Source organism: Coptis chinensis, chromosome 3 (assembly GCF_015680905.1).
Source record: "Coptis chinensis isolate HL-2020 chromosome 3, ASM1568090v1, whole genome shotgun sequence".
NCBI lineage: Eukaryota > Viridiplantae > Streptophyta > Magnoliopsida > Ranunculales > Ranunculaceae > Coptis > Coptis chinensis.
In genome coordinates, this window is record NC_141458.1 from 91200871 (window position 1) to 91218091 (window position 17221).

At 35.8% G+C, this 17221-nt stretch overlaps 2 protein-coding genes across 5 annotated transcripts; one reads left to right on the forward strand and one right to left on the reverse strand.

The window, feature by feature from the left end:
* Window positions 1-1918: 1918 nt before the first annotated feature.
* LOC147511607 (uncharacterized) lies at window positions 1919-2809 on the forward strand. Its single transcript, XM_086598516.1, has 2 exons — window positions 1919-2705; window positions 2795-2809. The coding sequence occupies exons 1-2, from the start codon at window positions 2031-2033 to the stop codon at window positions 2807-2809; spliced, it is 690 nt and encodes a 229-aa protein (XP_086454642.1). The 5' UTR covers window positions 1919-2030.
* Window positions 2810-5689: 2880 nt separating this feature from the next.
* Window positions 5690-16739, reverse strand: LOC147511608 (protein VAC14 homolog). Of its 4 annotated transcripts, XM_086603261.1 has the most exons (12): window positions 16403-16739; window positions 16080-16172; window positions 15874-15995; window positions 15496-15623; window positions 14546-14609; window positions 12342-12625; window positions 11073-11185; window positions 9932-9997; window positions 8134-8249; window positions 7892-8023; window positions 7019-7087; window positions 5690-5958 (listed from the first exon to the last, which is right to left on the reverse strand). In XM_086603261.1, exons 7-11 carry the CDS (start codon window positions 11079-11081, stop codon window positions 7054-7056), a joined length of 357 nt encoding a protein of 118 aa, XP_086459387.1. In that variant the 5' UTR covers window positions 11082-11185; window positions 12342-12625; window positions 14546-14609; window positions 15496-15623; window positions 15874-15995; window positions 16080-16172; window positions 16403-16739; the 3' UTR covers window positions 5690-5958; window positions 7019-7053. The 4 variants fall into 4 exon arrangements, with proteins under 4 accessions (XP_086459387.1, XP_086459389.1, XP_086459390.1 ...); XM_086603263.1 differs by lacking the exon at window positions 12342-12625; XM_086603264.1 differs by lacking the exons at window positions 12342-12625; window positions 15874-15995 and having other exon boundaries at window positions 16403-16543.
* Window positions 16740-17221: the final 482 nt, after the last annotated feature.

Here is a 17221-nt window from a genome sequence, read left to right on the forward strand (position 1 = left end):
TATTATATGTAGGGGGAATAGAATGTCTCGACAAATATAGTTTTACATTTTAAGTAGTATTTATTATAATTCTTTTATTATGATTGGGAATGTCTTGTTATTCAAGTAGCTTCAATATTATATTCGCCACATTGGACATTCTCACAAAACTTCAATCAAACTTCTATTATTAAACCTAACAACAACAAAAAGTCGATGGGTTTAATTTTATCAAGGTTTGGTGCATCCTATTTATAGGGAGTGGTGCAAGAAATTTGAATGAGTGATTAATATAATTTTCCTATATATCTCATAACGCTGTATAGTTGATAATATTTTTTAGAATAATTAAATATGACGTCACCCGTTCATAGGACGGGTTCGAATGCTAGTTATCAACTAATGTAAGAGGATGCTGAAGGACACAACTATATAAAAGTTTAAAATAAATGCAAGTTAGGGGTCAGCCATAACCCCAGCTTAATTTTCAAAAAAATAAAAATAAAAAACTTCTTAGAAGTACTTCCAATGAGTACTTGATAATATTTTTTAGAATAATTAAATATGACGCCACCCGCTCATAGGGCCGGGTTCAATGCTAGTTATCAACTAATGTAAGAGGATCTTTGAAGGGACACAACTATATAAAAGTTTAAAATAAATGCAAGTTAGGGGTCAGCCATAACCCCAGCTTAATTTTCAAAAAAATAAAAATAAAAAACTTCTTAGAAGTACTTCCAATGAGTACTTGATAATATTTTTTAGAATAATTAAATATGACGTCACCCGTTCATAGGACGGGTTCGAATGCTAGTTATCAACTAATGTAAGAGGATGCTGAAGGACACAACTATATAAAAGTTTAAAATAAATGCAAGTTAGGGGTCAGCCATAACCCCAGCTTAATTTTCAAAAAAATAAAAATAAAAAACTTCTTAGAAGTACTTCCAATGAGTACTTAAGAATGGCAGACCATTTCCCAATTTTCATGTCACTTTTGCATATCTATATAACAAAGAAGGGAAGTGTGGGACCAACCACCTCAATCCCTAATCTTTGGATTTTGTTTATGACGTGGAGCATCGAAGAGTGCTAATGGGGTCCTAATGGGGGAGGGGGGGGGGTGATAGTGGTCAACAAGTGCGGCTGGGATTTTTTGGGACTGGGCTTCGGTTGCAATTTGGATAGGTTTTTGTGGAACTGGGCTTCAATTGCAATTTTTAAAAAATCAATGCCGTATGGACTGGGTTGTTCCTTGTCGTACGGCAAGGGCAACATACTAGTTTAGAGCATCTTTAGGAGAGCTACCAAAAAAACACCAAAATTTTGAACAAAAAAAGCACCAATTCAAACCAAAAAAACACCAAGCAACTTTAGGAGCAACATCAAATTTTCACCAAGCAACTACGCAATTTTGGCAAAACCGCGCCACTAAAGCCCAACTGACAGGCCCAAGCCCATACGATTTTCGAAAACCACGCGGTTTTCCGAAAACCGCGTGTTATATCCATTTAACCCTCTTGGTCATGCGATGTTCTCTTCATTTTTCATGTTCACTCCCATCTAAACTCATCTCTTTGAACCAAAAAAAAAATACTACCAAAACTCTTGACGATTTTTCAATGGATCATTCATCTTCTTCTGATTCTTCATCAAGCTCGAGTTCGAGCTCGAGCTCTTCAAATGATAACACTGCAGTTAAAACTCATAAATTAGTGGCTATTGCTCTACATTTGGTTCAACATCATCTGAGTTTATTGCGTCAGCAAGAAGCGGAGTCTTCTTATAGACCGTATGGTGGTTCAAAGAAAGGAAGAAAATGTAAGAATCGTCAGTATGAGGCAACACTGGCTCGTGTAAATGCTAACTACTTCAATGCAAATCCTATATTTCGTGACCACGACTTTCGACGCCGATTTCATATGGGCCAGTCATTATTTACTCGTATTTTCAATCATCTTAATCATAATGTACTATATTTTCAACAAAAAGTTAATTGTGCGGGTAAGTTTGGGATTAACCCAAAAATAAAAGTAATTGCTGCTATACAAATGCTTACTTATGGGACTGCAGCTGATCTAGTAGATGATATGTTACATGTTGCTGAGCCAACTGTTCATGAATGCATGCGCTATTTCTGTGATGGAATTATTAGAATTTTTGAAGGTGAATACTTGCGCAAACCAAATGCTGCAGATATTCAACGTTTGCTTAAAGAGTCTGAGGAATGCGGATGGCCTGGAATGCTAGGAAGCATTGATTGCATGCACTGGCAATGGAAGAATTTCCCATCCGCGTGGCAAGGGTCTCACACTGGCTATAAGCATAAACCAACAGTGATTTTGGAGGCAGCTGCCGATCGTGACGCATGGATTTGGCATGCTTTTTTTGGAATGGCGGGTTCTCACAATGATCTTAATGTGCTTAACCGCTCACCAATATTTGATGATATAGTCAATGATGAAGCTATTCCTTGTAACTACATTGTGAATGGACATCATTGTAATATGAGGTATTACTTGGCTGACGGTATTTATCCTAATTATGCCACCTTGATTCAAATGATTGTTAAACCAACTATTGCACAAGACAAACATTTTGCAAAGAAGCAAGAAGCTGTTAGAAAAGACATAGAGCGGGCGTTTGGTATATTACAATCGCGTTGGGCTATTTTAGCGAATCCGTGTAGGTTATGGTATTTGGAGAACATGGCTACTGTTATGAGGGTTTGCATCATTTTACACAATATGATTGTGGAAGATAAACGTGAAACGGATATCCCGCAGTATATTCCTGATTTGGAAATACCAAGTAGAGAAGGTGCATCTGAAGGTCAACGCCACTTTGTTTTATCTCGTTGGGCATCTGGCGTCGAGAGGGTTCGTTCAAAAGTTGTTCATGATAGATTGAAGAATGACTTGGTCGAGCATTTGTGGAGTAGGCGTGGTCAGACTTGATTTCTATTTCTATTTGCACTTCATTTCTATGTATTTGTGGTTTTATGAAAGGATTTGTGTATATGAGAATTTTGAAAATACAAAGTAGACTCTGCCGAATTTTTTTTAGAATGATAAAAAGTATCAACTTTAAATTAAAAGAAAATATTCAATTAAAGTACATTCTAATTAAAATCAAAATACAAACTCAAATTAAAGTACGTCATTAATTAAAAGACATAAATTAAAAGACAAATTAAAATACTCAAATTAAAAGACATACAAACTCAAATTTAGACTATGCACTACTTTGACTACTACCAGTGATATTGCCAAGTCGATTCTTTATTTTTTGTAAAAATTTTGCCCTTTTGAGTTGCCAAATTTCGCGCTCGTCTTCGGGTAATCCTTTTAATTTCATTCCTAGTATTTTCGCATCATTTTCATCTTCTCGAACTCGGAGCACATCTTTCTTCAATTGAAGTTTTTCTTTTTGGATTTGGAGCTTCCAATCCATCGAACTTTTATTCAATTGAAGTTTTTCGAATTCCATCTCATCTTTCTTCAACTGTCTTTGAGCTTCCAATTCATAGCCTTCTTTGGTGGTTTTAGAAAGTTCCACCAGAAAATCATTAAGTTTCTTAGCGAATTCCTCCACTTTAGAATCACCTTCTTCTTTCTCTTTTTGCCTTCTTTTCTTGTCTTCTTTCTTTCCAAGAGGCCTATCCTCAATCCCATGAACTTGGTGTGGATCATAATTCATTGGTTGAGTTATCGCAGTTGATATTGGAATTGATGAACCTCCTTCCCCACTGTTTGACTTCGACTTTTTGGTGGGATGCAAATCATTTCTCAACTGTAGCCTCTTCCATTTGGGTGAGTCTTTCACCATATTATAGCATTGCATCCACTTCCAAACCCCATTATGCATCACATATGCACTTATTGCTTCCTCAACCTACCAATTAAGCAAAAACTAAATTAGAATTGAAAAATATATTTGTGAATCAAAATAACAAATAAAAAGTAAATACTTACAATTATATTGTCATTATAGCCACTTGGAGGAGATGCTTAAATCTTAGAAAGAATAGCATGAAACTTGTTGATATTAGCTTGAATGAGAGTCCAACGGTGTTTCATATCCATCAAGTTGCGTTCGGTCATTCTTCTTAAATTTGCATAAAATGCATTTAGAATTCTAGCCCAAAAATCGTTCGACTTTTGCTCATTTCCTACTACACCATCTTGACTAACTTGTAGCCAACTATTGGTGAAAGCAATATCTTCTTCTTGTATCCATGAAGCCCCTCTAGATTTTGATTTTGGTTCTTGACTCATTGTTGTTTTAAGAGTAGAGAAAAGAAGTGAGTGTAAAACTATGGGGTGAGTGTTTCAATTTATAGGGTTAGAAAGATATAGCCGTTTTTTGCCCGTTGTTGTAATTGAGCGCACGCGGCTTTAGAAAAACCGCGCGGTTTTGCCAACACCGCGCCCATAGAAGCTCAAGCCCACGCGGTTTTGCCAAAACCGCACCATAGAAGCCCATTTAGCAACCCAAGCCCACACGGTGTTGGGAAAACCACGTGAGTGATTTGATACAGCATCAAACTTTGAACCAAATATTGGCCGATTTGGTGTTTGAGTTTGGTATTTTTTTGGTGTTTTCATAAATATGTAGCTCTCCTGAAGTTGAAAAAACACCAAATTCAATAATTTGGTGTTTGGTGCTAGGTTGATATCACTCCTAAAGATGCTCTTATATAACAAATTAGGGTGGTGTCAAACCAATCACCCTAATCCCTAACATTTGGATTTTGTTTATAACGTGGAGCATCCAAGAGTGCTAATGTGGTCCTAATGGGCGGTGTACTGATAGTGGTCAACAAGTGCAGCTAGGCTTTTTTGGGACTGAGCTTCGGTTGCAATTCGGATGGGGATGGGTTCTGCTGGACTTTTGTGGGATTAGGCTTCAATTGCAATTTTTTAAAAATCAACACTGTATGGACTGGGCTTTTCCTGTCGTACGGCAAGGGCAATATATTAGTTACAAACAAGATAGGAAATGCCCCAACTCCATCGATCGGGTAAACCACCATACATCAATTGTGCTAGTTGAACTGTTAAGCACGACCGATCAAAGTCAAATTTTTTGGATCACTTGTCAAAAAGAAGTCTTTCTAAATTTTCGCATAAAGCATTAATTCCTTTTTTCAAAACCACAATGATATTGGACTTGGGGCTATAGAAAGTTGGCTTACTTCCACCCCTATTGCCCTAACGCCATTTTCACGTTGTTGTTCTTTTCCTACTTGCCCAATTGTTTTTCCTTTTTCTGCCGAGTGCCAAACATTTTAACTCTCCTCAATGGGCCTAACGATTCACCCAAGTTAGGAAGAGGTACACACTCAACAATTCACTAAATTAATCATCCATTAATTGGATTGGATAATGATAAATATTCACAATAAAATACAAGTGACTGAACTCACTACACCATATCGGTTGGAAAAAATGTGACAGATGCGTCGTTTTTCCAAAAAAAAAAATACACTTTTTGGGTGTCGTATGGTGACCCGTTTTTTTTTTTTTTTTTGCAGTCTATTTTTTTCTACGACACTTGACAAGTGTCGTTTTTTATTTTTTCATTTTATTTAAAAAAAATGCAGAATCAGGGCCAAAAAAGCCCTTAGCCCAAAATCTACTCAATCATGGCCAAAAGAAGCCCACCCAGTACAGGATAATTAGATCCATTCTTTCAGAAGCACAGCCCATATCCAAATATACCTTCCATAAAAGAAATAAAGAAACTTCACAAAGGGAATAATGGGTCCATGCTCCCACAGCACTTAACAAGCCCAAAAGCTGACAATAGTTCCAAAAAGTAGTGTTTCAGAATATTAACTTCTTCTGAACCTTCAAAAAGTATTTCTGGACGTGTCTTCTTATCTACAATAAGCACACAATACCAACCCCACTCATTCACAGTTCCATCAAGCTCTTGCACCATGTAAATGTCAATAATGGTCTGTTATGTTGGATCCTAGGTAAAGAAGAAGTATAAGTGGCAGTGTAGGAAAAATATTCACACCAAATAGGAAATCAACATAATTATTTTATGTCCAAAGGGTAACAAATTAAATATCCAGAAGACAAAATCAAGATAAGTTGACTGCATTATTGATCAGGGGAGACTTTGTTGTCCAATATTTCCTGATAAAGAGCCTGTAGATTATTTTTTTCAAACATAGTTTGGGCGAATGTAAATATTTAAATAAACATGGGGCCTTACTCCTTAGCCATCATTCCACTTGACCTCTGCTGTTTATTTATTTTTTCGTCAACTAATTAAGATATTCTACAGGTTAAGGACTGTCTTAGTCCTTCGGCACTTAAGTACACCTACCAAACAGAAGATAGAGCATGGTTGAACATTCGACGAACCTATTTCAACAAAAAGATAGCTGCACCAAGAAGGGCTGCCCAAGACGAAATGGTTGCAGTCTCTGAGTTTGGAACTACGCCTCGAGTGCTAGACACCACCATCCGTGCCTTAGTTCCTAGACCCAAGGTCTCACGTACCAAAGACGAGAAAGAAGAAGAATCAGAGGTTATTTTCATTGATGACTTCACGTTTGACAGCAGTGATACTGCAGGGTTCGAAGTGTACATTGCCAGACCAGAAGATGGCTTAGTTTCTTTACTGATCAATAATTATTTTATATTCTTTATTGATTTACTCCTGACTGCAAATCAGAATTCATGGTCCTTGAGAGCATGACCTAGGAAAGACAACGGCTAGCAATCCTAAGGCATTCTATCACTCTCCAGTGAGGCAATCATCAGGAGACCACAACACTAATTCTAACCCGATTCACAGCTATTCAGCACATATTAGAACTCCAATGCACAGTTAACGTAAAGCACTAAAATCAGGTTTCCAGTAGACAGTAGTTCTTTGGAATGTCAAATTTACTACTCCTCCAGCCCAAAAACTCCATTTATGCCGACAAAAAAACTTACATTTTTTATTACGTGCATAATACATACACAGGAAGCAGAAACAGAAATAATTATAACTGTGTTTAGCTCTTCAGACTTACCTGAGGCAACAACATCAGAAGAACGTACAGTGCTTTCAACAACCATATATATCTTCCAGGTTCAAGAAGCTGCAAGACCCACAAACTTATCAACAAGGAAATCAGAGGAAAAAGATAAATCTGATGTACACGAAACGAAAAGTATCTCATAAAAGTTTTTAACAATATATACCTCACCTAAAAGTACAACTACCTACTACAACTCGATTGTCATTATGATTGTTTTTGCTTGGTAGTATGGAGTACTTACCTCTTTGACCTAAATACACAAACACTGCTTTGGATATTCACAAAGTTCCACCCAGCACAACATAACTTAAATTAGCATATCTTTCCTACGACAATATACTCATCTCCACCATCCCACTCTCATAATTTTTTTCTTTTTTTTTGCCCAACACGTGGAGAGATGGATTTGGACCTCTAATGTTACAAAGCTCCATTAACTTTGTTGTCTTTAATTCTTTGGTTTAGCTTTAATACCCCCCACCCCCACCACAACCTGCCCACCCACCCACAACCCGCTCCCCCAAATATATCCTGAATTGACATCCCTACCAAACGTAAAACTACACAATGAGTTAAGGGATGAATTTTGGCGCAGATTATCTTCCTAACATGGATCTTATGTCCACAAACAATCAGCTCATTTCAAGATACATATATAATATCGGTCAAGCTAGGTTGGCACCCCTACCAAAAAGTGCACTTTGGCTAACTCTGTTGATCACGTCCAGAAAAAATCAGCTCATTTCAGTATATCTAGCCTTGTCAAATGTGGTTTACAAAACTGAAATAATATAGACCATTACCAAAAATTGCAAATGTAAACATAGCTTTTGGAGATTACACAAAATGAACTGAGCTGTGCACCTGCAGTCTAAGGTAAGAAAAGATTGGAGTCTCGAGCAAGCGGCATCAACTTGTCCAGCTAGACCAAGAACTTGTCCAACTTGCTCAGCATCCAAAAGAACACATAGCCGACGGATTATCAAAGCACCACGCCTGAAAAAAAATATTAAAGACTTACATTAGAAACAGAAACATGTTTAAACTCATAAAGGGAAACAACGTTATCCAAACTGATTGGTAAACATAAAAGGGAATTAACTCACTTCTCGAGAAGCGAGTGGTCATCCCAGAATTTATGCACTAGGAAAACAACAAGTTGGCGGAATTGAGGTGCATCCCTCGCTATGCATGTATGCACATCAAGCACCAGGAGAACTACCTGTGAATGATAATCTCATTTTAATTTACTCCTGAATTCAATAGGGAAGTAAGCCTTAAAGGCACAAATAACACATAAAAATACAAACACGAAAAAAGAACCTTATCAATAATAATGAGATGAAAGACATGAAACCTATAAAACAAATAAAAAATTTCAGACATGCATCTATATATACAGTCTGCAGTAGCATTATCTGTCAATTCAATTATCAGTGCTAGATACTGAGTCAAAGACATACACACTCATATATTCCCGACATAAAAAGGTTCCTTCTTCGTTTCCATATTGAATAGAAAGGGCGTGGAAAGACAAAAAAAAAATAATCATTTCTCAGGAAGATAAGTAATGTCATTTCATATTATAACACTATCTACTGGTTTCAGAATCTAAAGAACTTGCAATTTCAACCCAAGAATACCTGGACAGGTTTTTTATAAACAAATAATATCCCTACACCATCTTTACAAGCAATCACAATCCCTGAGTGCAAATTGATGGCTACAATCTTACTTTTAAAAAGAAGAAAACTGTATAGGACCTCCACAACTCCTCGCAAGTTATATACCAGGCCAACTTACACAGTCCAGAGAGATTGAACTAAATTTTCGCCTCTAACGAAGAAGGAGGTCATGCTATCCATTTCTTAAAACAGTCATACCAAACTTAAACTAGATATATCAATATCCCTCGGAACAGCGCAGTTGGCCATAGGCCAGATATGCTTCGATGTTGTTCATGCTTGCAGTTCTAACACATGAATGGAACAGATTGATTGCGCCTAGGCGCAAATCAAAAGAATCAACGGCAGGTACAAAATGTATAAACTCAAGTAACCTGAAGAATTAAATAAAATAATTACTACAATAACTACCTAATCTTCGTGAATCTCCATAATTAGTAAAACTTTAAAGCCTCGGCAAATAGAGTTCAAAGAAAAGGACAAAAAATGTTTTCAGCTTATAAATATCTTACCATAACTGTCTGTCTTAAATACACAATTTAAGTCGGAGTTATAACAAAATCATAGAAAAAAAAAAGTCAGCCAATCGTGTATCTTATCTTATGACACACCATATGATACATACAATATGGTAAAGATATCTATTAATCATCAAAATCTCTTCTCCTTTTCCCCTTTTTAAAGGTCCCATGGACCTCTTGTGAAGTTTTGGTAGAATATAGACCATTCAGAAGGAACTACTACAATTACAGAAGTTTATACTTCTTGACAGTATTTGGAACTCTAAAGAGATTTTTACATCTTTTTCTTTCTCTTAAGAGACGCATGATCCAATATTGTTCCTTTAATTGTCTATGGGTTTCCACTTTCCACTTGTTATAAGAATTTGATACGGTTAAGAATCCTTAAAAGTAGTACGTAAAAAAATTAGCACAATCATAGTATCTTATTTTCAAGATAAACGGACATCTCACAAAACTTTAATTCTACACAAAAGTAACTAAATAAATCACATGGTACAAAAATTAAACATTACAAAAACACAATATTTACAAGGAACACATTGGCATTTCTATTCACGGTGAGTAAATCACATGGTACAAAAATTAAACATTACGAAAAACACAATATTTACAAGTAACGCATTGGCATTTCTATTCACGATGGGTAAAACTCAAGGACCATCAATAAAATAAAGTATAACAATAAGGGTGCTTACCTCGTCAGATGGATCTGATAGTGCTTTAAGAAAAGTGTCAAATATGTCATCCAAGACAGATAAGACCTAATCCAAGAGAACATACACATATAAAAAAAACTACCATGTAAGGCTGTCCAGACGAAAACTAAAAATCATGCATCCAACCAATGTAGTATATAACAATCTAACAAAGATATATGATGCAATAGGCCACAAAATATTGCAGAATTTGCGACATCTCTCACATTTTCACATATTGATATCAAATATATTGTGATGATTTTTTTGCTCTAGAAATCTCAGTAGCATCCCTTAATCTGTATTGCCCTTTGGAAATTTTATCTGCCAACACAACCATCAATAACTTGGTGATATATGCCAAGATTTTATAAGTCTGTAATTTCACTGATGATAGGATTTTGAACTATAGTTGTTATTCAAGGGTGATAAAGACTTTAGAAAAATTCAAGAGATGAGCAAGAATAGAGGTCTGGCTTAGGAAGGTGAAGCACCAAGAAGTGTAAACGGGAATTCTGGGAAAAATTAATCTGATCTTCGGTGAGAAAAAGTCGTGGGATTAAGGGTCGGGTGAAAACAGTTGGAAAAGTCCCAAACCAACTCTTAGCCAAGTGGATCCCAACATATGTAGAGTCAATTAGGTATTTTTGTTGCTCGTTAAACCACTACTTGTTCACCTCCCCCACACCCCCCTTCTACCCTCTCTTTTTACCGCTCAAAGAAAGAATGTCATCCTCGATTGGAGGGAAAACATGACTTCCATAAAAAGCACATTGAAATAACGATGGACCATATCAAATGAATATAACAGGCCATCAATTTTACGAGGGAAATCTACAAATTCATCGCAAAGACTGAATGTGGGATATAAAGAAGAAAACACTTACATAACGGTCAATGAGCTGTGGAAAAGAGAAATACAATTTGGGCCTTTGGGGGCATAATGCATTTTGAAGTAATAAAGTTGGGACTTCTTGAAGGCTATTCTAGAACATTAATTATAAAAGTATTAATTGCAGTTGAAATTCCCACATACGTAATGGGCCTGCCCTTTTCGAGAAAAATGAACATAGATTAAGAGAATATCCTCACAAGAAAATTTAAGTGCATATATAACATGTTAGTGGTTGAGTGGACCAACCTCCACCATCTGTTCCTAATGCGGCCGAACATAATCCAAAAGCTACAAGTGCTGCTGGGCCTGAGGAGGATCCACCAGTATAACGTTCCAGAGCATGTGGATTTCTCGTTGTTCTGTTATACAGTTAGGTTTCATAAATGTTAGCACACCAAAAACAACAGCTCCAGCAAAATGAGCATTCAATGCTATAATTGTCCAATCAAACGCGAGTTTCATCATACCCTGATGCCATCACTATCTAACAACATATCAAATCATACATTCAAATTTTCAACAACATTAAACTCAAATTACATAGAATAACAAGATATTAAACCTGCTTTACCAGGCTACAAGCTTTCTCTCGTGAATATTCGATAATCGATATTCTACTGTGAGCTTCAACTTAGTATGTATATTAATTCTTCTAGGTCTTATATAAAAACTTGAAAATTTGATTTCATTGAGTTCCATTCAATCACAAAATTTGATTTACAATTCTGAAAATGAGACAAATAAATTCAATCCAAACTAAAGGTTATAATTAGGATATATTATGCAATTCTTCGTTCTAAATAATATTTTAACTAACATTACTTGAACAAATAAGTGAATTGACGAAATTGATTGAAAGAAAACAACCATGGAAAGAAGAACACTTACCAGAAGGTAGAAATCGAAGCTCTTCAATGCAGTTCAGAGAGAAAGAGTTTGGGAGAGAAGATGAATAATTGAGTAGAGGGAAAATAAGCGAATCAAAACCCTAGGGTTTTCACCATTTAAATCTCCGAGAAACTTGGAAAATGAAAATGAGGAGGAAGAAGCCGTATTTCCTATTTTTTACTACTTTTGAGTAAATTCCAAACATATCTTCTTTCTAGATGTACGTATCGACGGTTTTAGACAGGACACGACGCTTATTTGTGTTGGAACCACTCAATAGATGACAAGTGTCGTTTGGGTTAAAAAGATTTTGTCGTATTTTAACAGTTCTGGTGTAGTGACTACGAAGTAAAAAGAAACCAAAAACCCAAATAAATGACAATAACTGACGTCCCCCATCCCTTCTACAAAAGACCAAGTGCTCCAAAGGACTGATACAGCTTTTATCAGCAGCTAAATACTATCCACATCGAGTATCAGTATCAGCTAAATACTATCCATATCCATGTCTACGATATACTCTTCATAAATATAGCGTCAACACTAATATATTACCAATACGATGATGGAAAACAGTACATAATTTAGCATCAAACAGTATGTATGTACACCTTCTTTATTCTTTACCATGATAACGTGGATTTTGTGGTCTTGATCATATGATCTGTTGGCTATGCAACCGCAGTATCTTCAACAATCTCTAGTCTTCATTTTAGAACTCTCTTCCTCAATAAAGTTAAAACTACTAATATCGACCCAAACAATTGCGGACATTATTTCAAGGCCACTTGAGTACACCATGTATCAAGATCAGTTGTCGCCCAACACACTTTAGCTACTATTTCACCGAATATCAATTCATTTGGTTCAAATCAACAGCTTCTTTCCAATTATTACTTCCACAGTGCACCCTCATAAGGATGAAAAAAAAATGAAATTATGAGACAACTCCATTACTCTAAAACTATAAAAACAAAAAACAAAATTAAAATAGCTATTAAAAAAAAAACCCATTAGTCCATAATCTTGTTCAGCTCAATCTTAACAATCCTGCAAGTTGTGTTACTCATAAAAAAAATCTGTGCAAAAGCTCAACCCAATACTAATCATACAAGATGGTATGAGAATAAAAGGATATAGACTATCAATTGTCAACTGCTAACATCTAATACAATCAAAGTCTCGTCCAATTTGGTTCCTCCGTAGCATCTCCTCAAGCCTGTAGTTTTATTGTTGATAACAATAGCTTTCTTTTTAACTATATATCTGTTCCCCTAGCAAGAAAGCATTTGTGTGGTTGCTGCTATATATCTCATTGCTATCTTTAGGACTTTTGGAAAAGAATATCCACCATTACTACATTCCCAGTGAAAAGAAGAAAAAAGAGACAAAAGGTGGTATAGACTCCAAACTCCAGTGACACTTCAACACAAACAGGGCAGATCATTTACACAATGGACAAGATTTGGCTTGCTTCCAATTGCAAGCTCAAAAGTAGAAACAAGTGAGTTAAATGAGGAACTGCATCAGTAAGTCTATATTTCAAGCAACAATTAAACTTGTGTCGAATACCACCAGGTTTTGTGGAGTGCAACTATACAACTATATATAGCATTCTCCAGAGATTAAACTCAGCTGTTCAAGACTGCAACCAAAGGCTGGAACCACCTAGACATCGCAATGTTGGCTAATAACCTAAATGTGCAGCTAATCCTACACCAATCTCCAGTAGAACACAATCATTGAAGCCATTGCCACGAGGTTGGACCACGATAGAACTTGGAGCGGTTACTAAATAAGCTATTATAGGATTATTGCTTTAATATCTGCTTTTAATAACGGCCATCAAGAGCAAAGTACGTTCTACTGATATAGAAGCCATCGTTACAGCATGGAGATTGATTCTTGAAATAACAGGGGGGGTGGGGGTGGGGGGGGTCTTATAAAACACAGGGGAAGAACAAAAAAAATCTATGTTACATGGACACGCCATATTTCAAAAATAATCTGTGTCGGATATGTATCCATGTGTCCGTGTCGGACACACATGGACACATATTGTGTGTGATGTACCTTAGTTTTTGATATTTTGCTGTGTCAGACACTCCGTATCCATGTCGGATACTGACACACGTGTCCGTGTCAATGTAACTTAGAAAAAAATTGTTTATCGAGAAAAAAAAAATCAATATATCACTGGAAACAACCTACACCAACATAAAGATGCAACTAATGAAGAATTTAGCTCTTAGCCTCTACATACGAATCAGTACGAAATGTCTGAATTATCTCCAAAAACGTAACAACTACTTGACACATAACTTTTAAGCTCGGAATCAACAAGAAACAGGTAACCAGCAATTAGGTTAATTTGTCTGCGTGTGTTGGGGGCTGGGGCCAAGGGGAGAACTAAGAATCATCAAGAATAGAATTCCGTCCTACGAGTAAATGTAATAGCTTGCATCATTTCTAAAATGTCCTTAAGGCTCATGACCCCGTAAAAATTATAAAAGGAAAACACGTTAGAGGCAAATTTTGCCAGCACACCACCCACTACAACATAAATGATTAATCGTAGATTCATAGCAATCAAAAACAATATAAAGATGGCGTTTCTGTGCAAGCTATTAGACTCATGCTATGTTTTATCTCTTTAGAAGACGCGACATCTAGGCAAACTTGACAAAATTCATGTAGTGTACGAGTACTTAAACTAAAATAGCAAGCAGGAAATGTTATATATTTCAGACTAGGGACACCACATTTTGATAACTTTAAAATTTTAAAACAATTGAACCAAAATATTAGAACTGTAAGTATGTAACAATTACCTTCAAGAAGGGAAGGAAACTTCATTTTGAGAGGACAGATCATTGATCATTACAACGAACATTCCTATAAAATAGCAATCAATAAGAAAAAAAGTCAAAATCTGAACAAAAAACAAAACATAAAACAATAAGTTTAGCAGGAGAGTCCACGTCCACAAAATTACCATGAATCAATTCAATAAATACAAATCAATCACCACAAGAAGATTGTTGTTTACAAAGCCTTGCTCAGGTAATATTAGTTTAAAGTTATATAAAAAAAGTAAAAGCAATCTTTTATTTTTGCCAAACTACATATACAAACAGTGCGAGCTCAAAAATTTAATCAAAAACATGATTGACTAAAGTGGCCAAACGTAATTTTTTGCGATTTTGTCTGTGTTTGAGACAAAAGGAAAATTCAAATTGCATAAAATTTTGCAAACTAGGCATACAGAGTTCGAAGGAGTGACAGATGAGTGCCACACCAGACCATAGTCACCAAATTCTATCAAACTGCAGCTATTGCAATAGCACTAAAATATGAATATAGTTTTGGACATCATGCTCTCAGTCAAGAGGGAGGCTTCGACTAACAAACTTAAACCCTAAGAAAACATATTTTGTTAAACATATTATGGGTATATACAAAGGACAGTATTACTTTTCACCAGCTAGGAAGCAGATGAGTTGTTTAGGGAATTAGCTGCTGCAACCCTTACTCAGATGTTGATAAGCAAACTTCTGGGTATTCAAAAGACAGTCGTGGCAAATATCCACTAACTATGAAGAAGATGAGATGTCTAAATCAGTTCATTCACCCATGTTGTGCAGGGCATATAGTACGGTTCAAAATCATGAACTATATCATAAATGACTGTTTTGCATGTGTAGATTTTTCCCTGTAGCATTTGTATAATGAGAAATTTAGAAGTTGATTTGAAGTGTATACAAATGTAGGGTAAACTTACAATGGAATCTGCGTTGCTGAACAATTTCTGATAGAGTTTTTCTGTTTTTCAAAAGTCCTTCCTTCAATAAATGATTAACCGACAATGACCCTTTCATCATCGTAATATTTTCTTCTTCAGAATTAGAACTGAAAAATCATAACATTTTTTGTCAAACTTAAGCAATGCTTAGTTAATGCAATTCTATTGGTTAATAAGTTATCCAGATTTTTATCACCTATTTTGCAAATTTGCCACTTCAAGAACGTCTAAGTTAACATAGATTTGTGTTGTGCTTGTCAAATTAAGAAAGTGTACATCTGAAACATAATGAATTTATGTTTTCAATGGGCAATAAAAAAAAAGTGCTATAGAGTTTAGAATCCCCAATATAATTACCATTAAAGTTCCCAACGGTTAGCAATGTCAAAACCAACACAAGTAGGCTTTTTGTAGAGTTAATCACATTGTCTATTAATTCCAATGCATGTTCCCAGAGAGTATTTTTCATTTCTGTTCCTCTGTGTAGATAATGTATTGTCAATGTATAGATATGGTCATGTATTTTTTTTTTATAATCAAATAAGCCAAACAAAAAGACAAACCTGCCATCTCTCAGTCGGAGTCCTCTCCTCATCATTATTTCTGAAACACCTTCATTTCGGACCTACGCATCTGGTAAGGAATCCTCGGCACTCCTGAAAAAATTAAACCAAAGATATATCCTTCAAGCTATATTACATGTAATCTCATTAATAGGATTGAAAGAACAACTAATGAACATGATACCACTTGCTCTAGGTGATTTCTTTTAAAACTTTCACATACATCTACATTGAGATCAACATCCCATTTATAAATTACCAAAAATGAAAGAGATATGACACTAGCACAAATAGATTACACAAATTCCCACTAAATGACTTACACACTCTAGTTTAACACCAACAATCGATGCTGAAGGAAATATTGTCATCATGTACCATGGAGGGTCAAAACATAGGTCTATACTGTAACCAGGAACTGAGAGGTATTGAAGTAAGACTACAAACAGCAAGAATGGTTCGAATACAACATCTCAAGGTCGGTTCATTACGTATGTAATCTTGTTCATTACGTCACACTCCATTTCCTCTTCGTTAACGAATCATAACATTTTTGTCAATGGACTGGCCCAGGCCAGAAGCACGTACGATTGAATCCGAACTGAAAAAATAGAGACTTTTAGAGTATCTCTACCTCTACGTGGTGGTAGCATATTCTTTAAATTTGAAGTTGAAATTTGAAGAATTTGGAAGTAAATTTTGACCGACTCTAGGTGGTCGCAAATTCCATTAACAAAAAATAACCCACACGACATTACCACTGTCGCGCGACAGTTGGAGTGTCGCATGTACAATTCTAAAACAACCCACTCGAAAAAAAAAAAAAAAAAAAAAAAACCATGCGACATTAGGAGTGGCGCTGACGCGTGGTGCTGGTCAAAGTCAAAAAAAAATTGGGATGACATTTGTAATGGCACGTGACATTACCAATATCGCTCCGTATCTGCATCCAAATTGCCAAATTTGAACGAACAGGTTATACGACCGAATTTACTACCACCTATAGTTGGAATTCCGAAAAATTCCAAATTATTTCTTCAAAATTGAAGATTTTGACAAGTGATACTACCACCTAGAGATGCTCTTAGGACTTAAATCTTGTTAATCTACTACAAAATAAAACTTTTACAGAGAGAAAAAGG